Source organism: Cynoglossus semilaevis, unplaced genomic scaffold (genome assembly GCF_000523025.1).
Source record: "Cynoglossus semilaevis isolate Cse_v1.0 unplaced genomic scaffold, Cse_v1.0 scaffold1699, whole genome shotgun sequence".
In the NCBI taxonomy this organism is placed as follows: domain Eukaryota; kingdom Metazoa; phylum Chordata; class Actinopteri; order Pleuronectiformes; family Cynoglossidae; genus Cynoglossus; species Cynoglossus semilaevis.
This window is the reverse complement of record NW_007585112.1, coordinates 1-15074: the sequence shown is the minus strand read 5'-3', so window position 1 is coordinate 15074 and position 15074 is coordinate 1. Positions and strand designations below refer to the sequence as shown.

Sequence of the window (15074 nt, the reverse complement as noted above, 5' to 3'; positions counted from 1 at the left end):
ATACTGTAGCTGTGGTGTAACCAGACACACCAAGACACTTCACACATGCATTATAGAAGCTGTTGTAAATTATTATTATTATTATTGTAAAAAAAAATGTAAAATAGAAATTGTTGTAACATTTGCTGCTGAAGTGAACTCTGCTGAATAACTAACTTCAATTTAATTTTTGTGCAGGTGTCAAACCTCGACATCTCTGCACTTATCATTAGTTTTGGCTGTAGTATGTATTTTGACCACCAGGGGAAACATTGTTACACATTTTAATCAGTCATTTCTTCTGCTTAACCTTGTTGTTTGTATATGTATCTCTGTATGTACAGTGACTAATATTTGTATTTATTTCTTTTTTTCAGAGAAAAAAACAAGAGGAATTGTTTTTTAAAACATAAACTGGCTTCAGTGTATTTTTAACTGACTGGCAGGTCAACAACCCATCTGAGAGTTTTCTTGTCTTTATGTATCTTTAAGCACTTGAGACTGTGTTGTAGTTTTGCAGACATACAGCATGTCCTTATTTTACATCTTGAGAGGCAAATTAATTAAAGTAATCCACTAAAACAATAGCATTTCAGATTACATAGTTATTTGTAGTTAAATTTAGCTTTATGCTTATTTCTTTTCTGATTTTTTTTTAAAGGTAAAAAGCTATTAGCTAGTCTGGAGTTACACTGGAATTCAGACAGTTGACTCAAATCTGAAAGATTTATGATCTGTGTGTGAAGGAGAAGAAGCATGTCACCCAAATAACATGGTGGTGACCATTATGTGGTGGCTAAACAACAGCTTGTTGTTTGTTCCTGTCTGGCCCAATTCAAGTAAGTGTATTAATCAAGTTTCCACATACACACACACACACACACACACACACACACACACATATATATATATAACATATATATAAATATATATACAGTATATGTATGTGTGTGTGTATATATATATAAATGTATACATGTGGGTGTGTGTATATTATTTTAATTATTGTCATGTTGATTATGATGATTTTGTTATTACACAAAGTTAAGGCTTTAGTGCAAATGTAAATTTTTTAATAATTATTGATCTTTTTTACCTACTCCTTACATCACCAAGGTGTAGTGAACATTTATCTTTTCTTCAGTTCATTATGATCCTATTATTGTTCTCTGTATCTTAACGTAGAGTAACATGATGTGATGATGAGCTGATGAAGTGACTGTGAAACTCTGTGTCTCTCCCTCAATTTCCCCCTCTCCCTCTGTTTCTTTCTATGCCTCTTTTGCGCGCACACACACACACACATGCACACTTTCTCCATTGTCTGGATGCCAGGCTGATGTGTAACCCCCTCTCAGCCTTCTATCACTGTAAATTTAGCAACTGAAGCTTCTCAGCTGCTCCTTTCCAAAACCTGAGCCCTCCTCTTACATCCATAGCATTTCATCCATCTCCTTCTCCAGNCCCCCGCCACCCCACTTTCCTCACCTTTTCCACACATACACATGAAGTAAATATTACACGCATGAGCACACAGACCTCACTGTCATCCCCACAACCAATAAGGGCCTGATGAGCTCAAGTATCACTATAGCACAAGGACTTATTCTCTGAGCCGAGCCTGCAGATTCTTACAGACCTTCCTTTTCATCGTTGGAGGAGCTGCTCTCTCCCTCTGAGGTACGACAGATACACACAGGCAGCAGCTTCCTTTTATAATGAAATCTAAATGATGATGATTTTTGATTGATGATTTGTTAGTCTGAAAGGCTAATTCTTTTTGAAGACGTGCAGATTTTATGTACGTACGCGGCATCTGAACTGCCTCAGATAATATTCCACATAAACACTTGTAGTTTCAGAACTGACGTGTAGTATAAACAAGAATGTGTTCTGCTGCATGTCTTACATGTGTAGTTTGTGTTTGAGATGGTTCACACTCTGACTCAGGGTACAGTTTCCTGCGGCCAGACCTATAAACAGGCTCAAAAAAATAACAAAATATAGAATTGGGTTTCTAACTTGACAGAAATAGTATCAAGAAATTAGGAAATCGTATAGAAAGAGGAGTGATAACATAAAGATAAATATTTAGACCTCCTTTTAACTGTGTGATGCTGAACTGTCCATACACCTCTGGTCCTCAGCTCGAATAAGATTTTTCTATCTCTAATGTTTGTTTTTTTACTCAAATGATATTGATGTATTTACATATATTTCTACTCCAGTGAAAAGAAAGTTTTACATTTTTAAACAAATTCATATGATGTGAACTTAATTTGAGAAATTAGATAATTTTGGTATAAGACAGCCAAAGCTCAGAAAAAGGTAGAAAGTGAAGAATCTGATATTCTGTTGAATCTTTACTCTTTGATAATATAGGGGTTGATGTTTTTTATAAACATATTTCTCTGTAAGACAAAGTAGCTGCGATGACACGTCCATGTAGATGATTTATGGATAATGTGAGACCACGATGATTCAGTACAATGTCTATTTGCTGTTGCAGGCAAAAATACAAATCCTTCATATGATCTGATTGGTCTTTAACCTCATCTTGCCTTGGCATTTCAGTCTAAATCTGCTCTTGATTGGCTCATGATACGATTTTCCTCTGAGGCGTCACCTGTCCAATCGCTCTGACAGTTTCAGCGCCGAGTTTTGGTTTCAGAAAGACTCAAACACTTCTCAGCATTCAGAGTTCTCATACTAATGAAGTGACTGTCCACTAAATATACGGTGTGCTGAAACGTTGGCATGTACTCAGCGGCTGCAGAACACACAGAGGTGAGAACGTTGTCAGATGTAAGGCGATCAAAGAGCTTATTTGTAGGAGGTGGATGCTGATTGGCCACTTGAGTGTAGAGGATCCTCCTGCTGGAGCGGGCCGAGGGATTAAAGCTGCTATTTGGACACTGTTCCTCATCTGATGGGTTGAAATATGATCCACAACTAATCCTTCAAGTCCCCTGCAGCTGTGCTCCAGAGCAAGTGTGAAGGAGTCACACAAAGACAAGTTATTTTGTCTCTGCACTGTACATTCAATATAAGATACCTCAACACAGAAGAGTACTACAAAAGTATGTGTTCCACCCGAAACAATCCTTTTCTTTACTAACAGCAATGCAATTTCACAACAAATGCATCACATAGGAAGGATTACTACATATAAGGATAGACTTTTATCTTTGTGACTGTTTATCAAGTCAAAGCTCGTTCAAAAGTTTGGGCAATAGCAGCTGATGTCAAGTAAACCTCAGGGTTGTACCGTCTGAGTTTAAATTCACCCTCATCTAATGATTGATGAATACAAGTTTCCACCTACACCTGGAGTTGTGTAACGTGTTGTAGGCTGGACACACTATACATACAATACAATATGTAAAAGGTTTTATTGATGTTGAAGCAAAAGTCAAGTAATGTTGACATTAGCCTGAAAAGCTAACAGGGAGGATCATTAAAACGTTTCCACATCGTAGGGTTTGAGGTTTGGCAAAATAAAAATTAACCAATGCTGGACAACTTCCTAAACAGTATTTCAGAACCATAGATGCTATTTCTATTTTTATAGACTGCATCGGCTTTTACAACAGATGCACTTGTTGATGCAACGCTCCTATTTTTCAGGCTCGTGGTTAGAAATAGTCTGGCAGCCAGACCTAGTGAGCCGCCTGGCCTTTTGTTAAGTTAATACCTAGAAGACAAACTCAAATATCAAATAATATTTTCTTTAAAATACCTTTGTAGCCTGTAGCCTCTTCTATTTTCTTATTGGGAAATGCAACTGTAAAAAGTTTGGCATTAAATTGCAAGAGAATAGACCTTTTAGATCAAGTTTCAGTAGATGTATTTATATGTCGTGTGTACGGCAAAGTTGGAATTTAAAAAATAATCACCTCTACATAACAGAAACTACCATATAATCTGATAAAGAACACATCATTTTTTTACATTTGCTATTTTTAAATCCTTTTTTTAAGCTCAACAACTGATCAGCCGACAGGAACGAAAGCAAACAATGTTAGAAATCAACAACAACATGTTGTTACAGTGGTTGACAGAAACATATTTCCAGCTTCATGAAAACAACGTGTAACTAGAGCAGGCAGGAGTCCAGTTTCTATGCAGCAGGACAGAAACGTCTCTGGGGGATCAAACCTGTCACCTTTTCATATCAGCACTGTCACTCTGCTGCTATTTCAAACCTCTGGACTCATTACATCCTTTTGTTTTTGTCCTCAGGTGTGAAGTCTGCTGTCGCCATGTCTGACACTGAGGAAGTGTAAGTGATTGTCACCGTCAGGACAAACAGCTGAGGGTTTGCTCTCATTAAATTTCTAAATCTGCCCTTTTTTTTCTTTTTCTTTGTCTTTTAGGGATCAATATGAGGGTAAGTCATGACCTTTATTTCTGGTAATCTCTGCAATCATTTCATTTTTTTCTCTCGACTTTGTATCTTCTCTTATAATGGTCCCTTTTTAGGGAACATTTATATCAAAGTTGGCAGGATGAGCAGGAACATTCATCCTATGTTGTGACGCAAAAACAGCTTCATAAGAACTTAATAACATAAAGTGATCATTCTTTAGAGTTAGAGTTCATCCTGCCGCTCTGCCAATGCTTATCTTGTCTTCTTTTAGCCTTAACAGCAAGTGGCTGCTTTTGATTGTCATTACTGCCACCTACTGGATCTATTGCCCCCTTAATTCATACCTATCTTAATCAATTCTAGAAAAAAATAAAAATAAAAAAGGGAATAACAGATGAAAAGCTCTTGTTGATGATGTAAATATAACTGAGGGGATATTTTGATATTTATGAAGGATAATTACATTTTAGGAGTGTCCTAGTGTCCTGCAAGGTCAATGTTTTCTCTGCCTTCTGTGTTTGTACTTACCTACAAATATATAGATAGATAGATAGATAGATATAGATAGTACTATATATATATAAAGAGAGAACAATTTTGAGCCTGTTTTATATTTTCATTCTCTCCTGTCTTCTTTTTTTCCCCCAAACTAAAGAGGAGGAAGGTAAACGACTTCATCAATTCCATTTCTTCACCAGTCATTTTTTTCACTGTACTAATTTTTACCTTTTGGGCTTTAATTTGAAACATTTGACTGTCACAATCTTTTCATATATTACACACAGTATTTGTACAAGTTTTAAAGAAATATCTAACTCAGTTACTTTAATAAAACAGGAAGTTGTCTCTTTAAATACATATTGATGTTGGTCCTTTAGATATCCAGTGTTTCCATAAGCTGCAAATAACAAAAACAGAGTAAAGTCATATTTGTATTCATTAAAATCTTCCTTCGTAGTAAAGGCATGGGCACATTTTAAATCAACTTGTACTTGAAGATCGTGGTGAGGTCAGCTAACATTAGCTGCTAGGTGTTTCCTCTGTAGAGTAAATTATTCATTAATATTGTGATTATATAAATAACTATTATCCACATAATTTCTAAAAGAGTAAACGCCCAGGTGTCAGTCAAACACTTCAAAGTTAAAGGTGTTTTTTTTTCTACTTCTGACTGAGTGAAATTTTAAATCATACAGTTAAGAAAAAAATGTGATGAAGCGTCGTGGTGCTGTTACATTTGTTTTCTTGGTGTGTGACATGTTTACATAATCAAATGTAAATGTCACACAGTGCCATCGTCATTGTCCTCATTCACACAACTGCACTGGTTAAACAGTGGAGGTGGAAACTACCTGGAGACAATTCATTTGATTTGACAGCTTCAATTATTACTGACTGTGAAGTCACTGCAGCTCCAGTATTTTAAGTAAGGAAAGTGTTTATACTTTTGGAGTTCAAATCAAGTTAAACAAATGGGGCTCAAATATTGTTATTATTTTTCAGGAAAACTCATTTGTATTGAGTAACAGGGCCTTGCATATTGTCATTTGATAAAGGTTTTCATTTCTCATTAATATTAACATTAATATTTAGTTTGAGATTTGAGGTTTCCTCAGGTTCCTTCATAGGACTGTATGTATTTTTTCATAACATGCAATACAAGGAAGAGTGGGTAATATATCACATAACGATTTATCAGGTAATAAATTGTAGGATTATAGTTATATTTTTATATTTTTCCAATTTAATTTATTTGGAAAATATAAAAATTTAATATTATTTTAAAATAAAAAAAAATAAAATCTAACATTTATATTTAATAATTTTATATATTGTTATACATATGTCAATTTTGAATCTGTCTTTTTCGAGATGATTTGTTGCCAATTAATTAAAACTTTTGGAAACACTCGAATTGAAATGGTAAATTTCTAAAAAATATACCTTTTATTGTAAGCATTTTCTTAATCTATGAAACTGAAGTTTCCATCTCCTCAGGGAGTTTCCACCTCCACAGTTGAACATGGCTTCTGTGTATGAGGTTCTCCTACTTTGTCATCATCGTCTGTTTCTCTTTTTCTTCTCCAGCAGCAGCATTATTTCCTCACCCTCTCGTCCATGCTGCCTGTGACTAAAGTAATCTCCCTGTCATTTGGTTTCTAATGGCTCTCTAATGTCTCCCGTCTTCATTAACGGCCTTCTCCGACACACTCCCTCTCCCTGGCGGTTTGGTGCATGCTGCGTGCCGTAGCCCAGGAGGAGCTAGTAGAAGTAGAAGTAGCCCCTGAGGCAGAACCAGAGGTAGAGCCTGAACCAGAACCAGAACCAGAGCCAGAGCCAGAGCCTGAGCCACGGGAGTTGGTGCAGCAGGAGGAAGGTATGTTGTCACCGGTGGTCCCTTTAATCCTTCTCCTGCAGGACGTCCAGTCCTCTGCTCAGGGTAGTTAGTTCAGCTGAAACAGTAGACTTACAGCAAAATGGCAATAGACAGGTTTTAACTTTAGATGATGAGCACTTTAAATTATGAAGTAAAACCAAATAAGTGTTTAACTGTTAGTTTGTGTTGAAATGATGAGGATTTTCTAATAACCAGAAATAATTTGCATTTCTTTTGGACTTATTGATAATAAATGACAAACTGATTAATATTCCATTGAAACAGGAAAGAGCATCATAAAAAACAACTTTAACAAACAATATATTTGTTTTTTATAGTTCTATATTAGCTCCTGTTACGACTGCTCAGTCTGAACTGAATCTACAATGTGAACATAGAAGTTTTACATCAGAACAGATGAAGACGTCAGCATCTATGTAACAGACAGAGAATGTTGATTGTGATTATGATCCATTGTGATTTCAGTTTCCTCAGGACAGTCACTACTGTTATAGCGCAACCGCTGAAGACTTGGGAGATCAACATTTTTTACTCATAACAGTTGCTGACATGAGTAAAAAATGTTGATAGCGATATTTATAACACTGCCACCCAGTGGTATGAATACTATAACCACACGTACACACACCAGCAGCATCGTCATGGAGATGCTGCCCTGTTCTTAAACATCACCACGCATCAAAGCTCCAGAGAAGCAGCTCTTTGTCTAATTCGCTTCGCACATCACTGTGGCTGGACAGGACCAACCAGCGTGAGCTGAACTTGAGTCCTGTCTTATGTGGAGCCCTCAAATGTGGTCTGATGATTTTGCGGCTCCTCCTATGGCTCCACTGAGCCACATAGTGATCACTGTCAGCTCTGTTGCTCAGAATCAGATGTGTCGTTTTGAATTGTCACACATTTGTGAAGGGAAAGAAGATGAAAAAAAAAATCTGCTTTTACATGAATTGATTTTCCCACCTCATCTGTGACCTTCTGTCTATTTTGTCAAAATTTCCTTCTCTATGCATTTTGGCAAATTGATTTGAATCATCCAGGTCATAGTTGCAAGTCAAAGATGAAGGGAAAAGTCAGTCATGTAAAAGTCACTTCTCCTCCCTTCGGTCCTTGTTAAGCATCTGGTTTTTTTTTCTGTGTGTAGATGAAAATGTAGACCTGCACATTGTTCTTAAGCACTTACAGTTGGGAATATGGTGCATTACTGTATAACTGATCCTTAAATTACATGTTACCTTCATGTTATGTCTAATTTGATACAGACAAAGCCACTGCAGATGTTCTGGGCTTATTTGTGCATTTGCAAAACTATGGAATCAATGAACTCGTCATGATCAAAAACTAATTTTTACGTAGTTATGTAGTTGACATTTATCTGTATTTCATTTATTAAATCAATATATTCAGCCACATTTGGCCCTGTTTGACATGGGGCATGTGCAGTGGCTTCTGTCATAGGCACCAACAGCCCCATCTAGTAACTGCGCTTCATTAGCTATGCACTGTAAAGTAGACTTGAACTGGCTGTCTAGATCCATTACTAATGGTCTCTGTTCTGCTCTTGCTTCGGACGCTTGCTGCATGCAGAGGCCTATGAAGAGGAAGGTATGTTTATTTGAATTATTCTCCGTACATGTACACGTATATTTGCATTTGTTTGTTTCCCTGAGTCTCTGCTCCAGCTGATGGAGGTGGATTCATAAATGGCGAGTACCGGTTCCGGGCACTTCTCTTATTTCTGCTTCTTCTCTTTTTTGCATGATGTGTCCTGCCAGACGAGGGAGATCAAGATGGTAGTTTGTATTTTCTGCTGAGTTGCTGCCGCTCTGCCTGCATTTTTCCTCCCATGTTGTCTGTTTGTGTTACTTTTGATTTCATTTTTAAAGCCCCAGAGAAACAAACAAACCTCTAATCACAAACTCCTGATTGTTTTTTTTTCCTCACAGAAACAAATAACAGCAATTGTATCAACACCCTGTTGTGAAAGTGTGCGACGATGTTTATAAAATTATACTTTTTAATATTTTATATGCCAATCTTTTACACGAAAACTCATTCTGATTCTATCGTTTCAAATGACAATTCGGTTTTTGATTTACAGACTAATGCACAACAAATTAACAATTTATAAAACATTTAAAATAAAGCTAAAGTATGATAACAGTTTATTAATCAGTGGCCTATTTTTGTGCTGTAAACTTTACAGTGAATAAAACTGCAGGTAAAAAAAAGTAAAAACTTCTATAGCCACCTCGATGAAGGAATCGCATAAAAATATGTATATATACAGTATATGTAAATTTATACTTACCTGTTTTTTCTCCTGACTTTTCTGTCTTAAAGGGATCTTTTAATGACAATTTAAATAGTTTTTAAAAAAATAGTTTAAAACTGCACAGTTGCAGACTTCAAGGATTCGATTTGCTGCTGGTGCTTTATATTCCTATAACCTAAAACACATCACACAGAAATTAGGCCACTGATTCTAAAAACTACTGAGCAATGAAATACTCACATGACCCTCTATTGGAGGTTTGCAGCCTTCAGACGTAACTCGGCTCATCTACCTGGTATTTTCCCCCCATTAACCAGAATCTCCACCTCTTAGCTTCAGCTCTCCTGTTCATGTTGCTCTCACTCTTGGATGTTTTCTTCTTCTCTCTCTTTATCTGTGTTTGACGGTGTAACGCCAGAGGAGAAGCCCAGGTTCAAGTGAGTGCATTTCTTTTTACCTCCAGTAGAAAACATTAGCAGCAGCTTCAACCAGTTTACTTTGTGAGTTACATCTCAGTCTACATGTTACATTGTGTCCTCCCACAGACCTTCTGCTCCAAAGATCCCTGATGGAGAAAAAGTGGACTTTGACGTAAGATTACTTTTTTTTTCACACTACATAATAAAAAACAATTTGGCAGTTTTCTATTTAAATATATTATATTATTAGATAAAAAAATATATATATATATATATATTACCAAACATGTAATTTAACATGACAACTAAACTTTTTATTTACTACATTTTTTAACAGACAGAATACGTGATAAACAGTTATATTTGCTGTTGTGTCATGACAGGACATCCAGAAGAAGCGTCAGAATAAGGACCTGGTTGAGCTGCAGTCCCTGATCGATGCTCACTTTGAGTGCAGGAAGAAGGAGGAGGAGGAACTCATTGCTCTGAAAGACCGTATTGTGAGATTTCAACAGACATAAACCCGAAGGCTAAAAACAGCATTTCTGCATAAGAGAAACAACTTTACATTGTGTCCTCAGGAGAAACGTCGAGCTGAGCGGGCTGAGCAGCAGAGGATTCGTGCTGAGAAAGACAAAGAGAGGCAGGCCAGAAGGGAGGTAGGACATTTTTCTATGGCTCCAAAAATACTCTTCCATTTGTGGCCTGGCAGTGTCACACTGACCTCAACTGTGCCAACTGTGTCTTTTTACAGTTGACCTATAACCGTAGCCCATTTTTATAACTACATATAAAAGAAAAGGGTATTTACAGTAAAATGCACAAGACCTTAAAATAAACATTCAAGATCACATGAACCCTGTTCAAGGTCACGGTCGGCTTCTAGTGACCTCTTAATCAAACACTTTTTTTGGGACCTTTACTCTTCTGTTCATCTGGTAAGCAACATTTCCAAAAACTATAAAACATATTTATTTATTTAATTATTAAATAATTATCATTATTGTAATATTCCATTTACTTCTTCTCTAGAAATAGTAAAAGTATTGCTTCAAATTCAGCCACGAAATCAAGTTTATAGAGAATATCTTATGCAAATAGCCTAAAAAAAATCCTCTGATCCTTTACCTCTACCTCTGTTACTACTCCCAGAAACAGCTAAAAAGAACTTGAAATATGAAATAAAAAAAGAGCACTTCAAAATGTAAGAAATTACCCAATAATTTGAAATGTAATAGTAATAAAAAAAGATAGGCTAAATTGATTAAGAGACATTAAATAGGATCAGAAATGTGACCTTCATGTTTGCTAAGTGTGTGTAATGCAGAGCCAAAGCGTCCTTGTCCGTCCCGCAGCCATGCTGGTGAATACTGAGAACTTTGTCTGACAGGCTGAGCGTCAGAGGAAGGAGGAGGCCGACGCCCAGAGGAAGGCTGATGATGATGCCAAGAAGAAGATTGCCCTGACCAACATGGGATCAGGCTACAGCAGTCACCTGCAGAGGGTGGGGCTGATGATTTTCACTGTTCCCTCCTCATCTCCATACAAACAGGGAAGACATGGACTTTTAACCTGAGTTCTGTTTTATAGATTGATGCCAAGAGAGGCAAGAAGCAAACTGAGAGAGAAAAGAAGAAGAAGGTTCTGGCTGAGAGAATCAAACCTCTGAGCATTCAGGATCTCAGTGATGATAAGCTGAGGTAACAACAGTAACAACGGTCACTGCTGATTGGGCAGATATTTCCCTGCATAGACTTCTAGTTATTACAGTAAATTACCTGGAGATTAATTATCATTATTTATAATAATCACCAGATAGATGGTTAAGATGCAAAATTGCAGAAAATTTAGAAATATATAAATATAATAATATATATAATGAATCTTTGTATGATTAAATATTACTTGGATGATAAATAAATTCATTACTAAATGTCATTATTTTACCAACTTTTTGTCCTCTGTGTACTATGCTGACATCGTAACATATATACATAAGTATTGTAGGGTATAAGTCCTTTCAATGTTATTATAATAATAGTAATAATAATTATATTGCTGGTACACGTTTGCTGGCAAATTAGTAAACTATTGATGTCTGTTTTTTGTTTTGTTTTTTTGCAGGGAAAAGGCAAAGGATCTGTGGGAGTGGCTGCACAGCCTAGAGGCCATTAAGTATGATCACTGTGAGAAGCTGAAGAGACAGAGATATGAGGTCAGTCACACTGTCTCAACTCAGGGACTTGGTCTGATGTCATCACCTCACCTCATCCTAATGACTTGGTGTAAAGTCATTACATTTCATCCCATCACGACTCATCCCATTTCATTTTTTCTCTCTATTTTCCATAATTTTATTATTAAACTGAATGATATGTTACACCTTATGTTTGAGATTATTTACATCACGGTTCAAGTTTAAGGGAATTCTTCTTTCTCATTGCTGTTTTTTAAACAACAACACGTGACCAATCTGAGTTAAGCTGATGTCCTTCAGTTCCTGTCCTGTCCTGTCCTGTCCACTACAGACTGAGTTGTCTTTGTCTTTCAGGTCATCTCTCTCAGAAACCGTATTGATGAGCTGCAGAAACAGTAAGAATTCACATTAACATCTGAGACATCTTGTCTGCACACTAAATTATTCTCTTACTTTGAAATGTTTAATTATAATTTAATTTAACAAAATGTTGAATAGCCTTTGGTAAAATAATTCTAGTTTAACAATTGTTTTAGTAACAAAGAATGTAATGATTAATACTGATATGTATTTTTCACAACTTAATATATATTTGTTTATATTGCAAACATACATTTTATTTTAATTTATTACACACAGACTCAGATGTCCATATATAAACACAGATTCGTTTATATAAATACTCTATTTACACAAACTCTCTAGATTTAAGTATTTAGTAGGTAAGCAGGTTATTGCATAAATAAATAAAATGTAAATAACATTTCCAAAATTTTAAAAATGTTTAAATATCTTGATTTAAAGCACATTTTTGTTGTCTCCTAAGAATTTGAAATTGTTTTCAAAATAGTGTTTTTACAACTTAATATTGACCCCAAAAAACATTTATTTCTTCCCAGTTTTCTATATTTGAGACAATATTTTTAAAATGTTAAATTTATTTTGAAGATGCATAATTAATTTAAACCTGTTCACAAATTATTAATTTTTTATTAACTTTTTTTTTAGCTGTAAAATAGAACTTGACATGTTGAAAAATCCTGTTCACTGTAATATTTATAGAAAATGTAATGTTTCAGATTTGACTCTTTATTTTCTGCACTTTTTGCTCTGCAGCAGCAAGAAGGGAGCTGCCAGTCGTCGCAGGAAGTAGTTCAGCTGCTTGATTGTCAACATGGACTCGTGGTGCCTTATTATGGGAGCAGCTCAAACTTTGGTGACTCTCACACTTCCATGCCTCAAGTCAATGTCTGGACCCCAGAGTCTGAAAAAGTCAAACTGGATTCTGTGCAAAATTTAGACAGAATGAAGAAAAGTTTAACACTGTTACCAAATGTTGTAATAGGGAGAAAAATAAAATAAAATTCTGGAAATACATTCTCAAAGATGAGAGTTTTTCCTGGTTTATTTAGAAATAGCTTGCATATATTTCATTTTAAAGGTTTTATGAAAGTATACTATCATGTATTCTAATTATGGTAGGCCATAATTAGATTCAAAATTACTAAAAAAAACAAACAAACAAAAAAACATTGAGTGTACATAAGTACTTCTGCTGTAGCACAAACACACACCTGAAAACGTAGGCCTCCTGCTTAAGGTGGATAGAGAACACTTGCTTCCGCAGTTCGAAGTGTGGCAGGTAGCTAGGTCACAGAAGAACTGAATCTGTTACCGTGGCTTCACTTGTTCTACTACAACACTAGTTAGTAAAGATGGAAAGATTACGCTTGGATAATTCAAAAACACACCTGGTTGCTCGTTTGTTGTGTGTGTGTTCTCGGTGTTGGACTATATTATACTTTTCTTTGTCTTCTCTTCCTACTGACCCTGGATTAAGAACATCGAACTAGCGAACTAGCGAGCCGCTAGCTTGGCTAACAGCTGATTGGCACTGTTACTCAGCAACAGCATTCAGCCGAAGAAAGCTCTGACAGCGGAGGAGGGAGATTAGATCAAAAAAGACCCTGGAGTTTCTGGTCGAGGAGATTTCTACTCTTCAACAGCATCAGAGAGGACTCCTGGAGTTGCTGGAGGAGTTGAATGCTTTCCGGATCCAGAACGCCGAGAAGGACCGGCTGGTGGAGCTGGAGAACAGAGTCACGGACCTGGAGCAATATTCCTGGATCAACGATGAGTTCGTGACCGGGCTACGCATCACACCTCGGTCCTACGCCCGGGTGGTGACCGCTGCCAACGGAATGGAGCCCAGTGATACGGATGACAGATCTGCTGAGCAACAGGTGGCTGCCTTCCTCCACTCAAAGGGGATTCAGGTGGATTTAAACACCACTGAGACATGCCACCCACTGGTCCGGAGATATGCATCAGCCATCAGCATGTGATGCATGAACACTAAACACAAATCTTCACTACTGAAAATAACAAACAAAAAACAAAAGATAAGTAAATATCAACAAACAGAGATGGAGGAATTTGATTACATAGATGAATGTATCAGTACAATATGCAGTATGATCCAATGCCAGTGTTTACAGTTTATGACATCAGTCACAGCAACAAGTCAATCAAGCAAACAATACACGGAAGAGTAAGAACAGATTAAAAAAATGAATTAATGGGGTATAATTGGGATATAATATATAGTGAGAAAAGAGGTTAACCTTGGATATAATAAGTTTCTGAGAATATTTTCCTCATTATATGATAAGCATTGTCCTGTTGTAAAATATATCAGAAAACAAGCTTATACAAATTGCCCATGGATCACAAAAGGTCTAAAAAATGCCTGCAGAAAGAAAAATACTCTATACTCAAAGATTTCATAAGACAAAGAACTAAGGAGGCAGAATATAAATATAAAAAAATATAAGAATAGTTTAACTGATATTATACGGGCAATTAAGAAAGATTACTTCAAGAGGATAATAGATGATATTAGAAATAAGGAATATGGAAAATACTAAATTGATCTAAATACAATAATATACCTACATATTGCATTGATAAGGATACTGAAAAATTTTAACATGAAAGATATGGCTAACAGATGCAGTGAATTCTTTGTAAGTGTTGGACTTCACCTTGCAAGAAAAATCCCTGTTTCAGGAACACATGATGAACAATTAATTGAGAGAAATCTTTCTTCAGTGTTTCTTTATATATGAAATATATAAATCATAATTAATGAACTGGAAAAATGTGGTATCAAAAGAATAGTGCTGGATTGGGTGAAAAGTTATTTAAGTGGGAGACAGCAGTTTGTGAAATTGGGTGGCCAACTGCTGATCACAGTAAAATACTACACCAATAAGTTCCTGATCAAATCTCCGAAAATAAAAATTTCTAAAAAATGACTAAAAATGCACTCATTTGCCTTAAAATACTTAGCTATGTCAATTGTTGTGGTTAAAATTCAGAAAAAATATACTTTTTTGCTACGCCACCTCTTAAGCACAGTAAAGTACTATACCAATAAG

The 15074-nt window shown here is 36.0% G+C and overlaps 1 protein-coding gene and 1 long non-coding RNA gene across 9 annotated transcripts; one reads left to right on the top strand and one right to left on the bottom strand.

Annotated features, from left to right (window-relative positions):
• The first annotated feature begins 1524 nt into the window (after nucleotides 1-1524).
• LOC103398447 (troponin T, fast skeletal muscle isoforms-like) lies at nucleotides 1525-12889 on the top strand. 8 transcript variants are annotated; one of them, XM_008337074.3, is made up of 16 exons: nucleotides 1525-1659; nucleotides 4222-4261; nucleotides 4356-4369; nucleotides 5004-5012; nucleotides 6600-6725; nucleotides 8331-8348; nucleotides 8519-8536; nucleotides 9437-9455; nucleotides 9564-9609; nucleotides 9821-9937; nucleotides 10019-10096; nucleotides 10828-10941; nucleotides 11028-11137; nucleotides 11562-11652; nucleotides 11989-12029; nucleotides 12751-12889. In XM_008337074.3, the coding sequence occupies exons 2-16, from the start codon at nucleotides 4242-4244 to the stop codon at nucleotides 12785-12787; spliced, it is 858 nt and encodes a 285-aa protein (XP_008335296.1). In that variant the 5' UTR covers nucleotides 1525-1659; nucleotides 4222-4241; the 3' UTR covers nucleotides 12788-12889. The 8 variants fall into 8 exon arrangements, with proteins under 8 accessions (XP_008335296.1, XP_008335297.1, XP_008335298.1 ...); XM_008337075.3 differs by lacking the exon at nucleotides 5004-5012; XM_008337076.3 differs by lacking the exon at nucleotides 8519-8536.
• On the bottom strand, nucleotides 11660-14922 carry LOC103398450 (uncharacterized). Its single transcript, XR_523499.3, has 4 exons — nucleotides 13386-14922; nucleotides 13209-13280; nucleotides 12737-12919; nucleotides 11660-12018 (listed from the first exon to the last, which is right to left on the bottom strand). It is a non-coding gene; the product is annotated as an uncharacterized LOC103398450 (long non-coding RNA).
• Nucleotides 14923-15074: the final 152 nt, after the last annotated feature.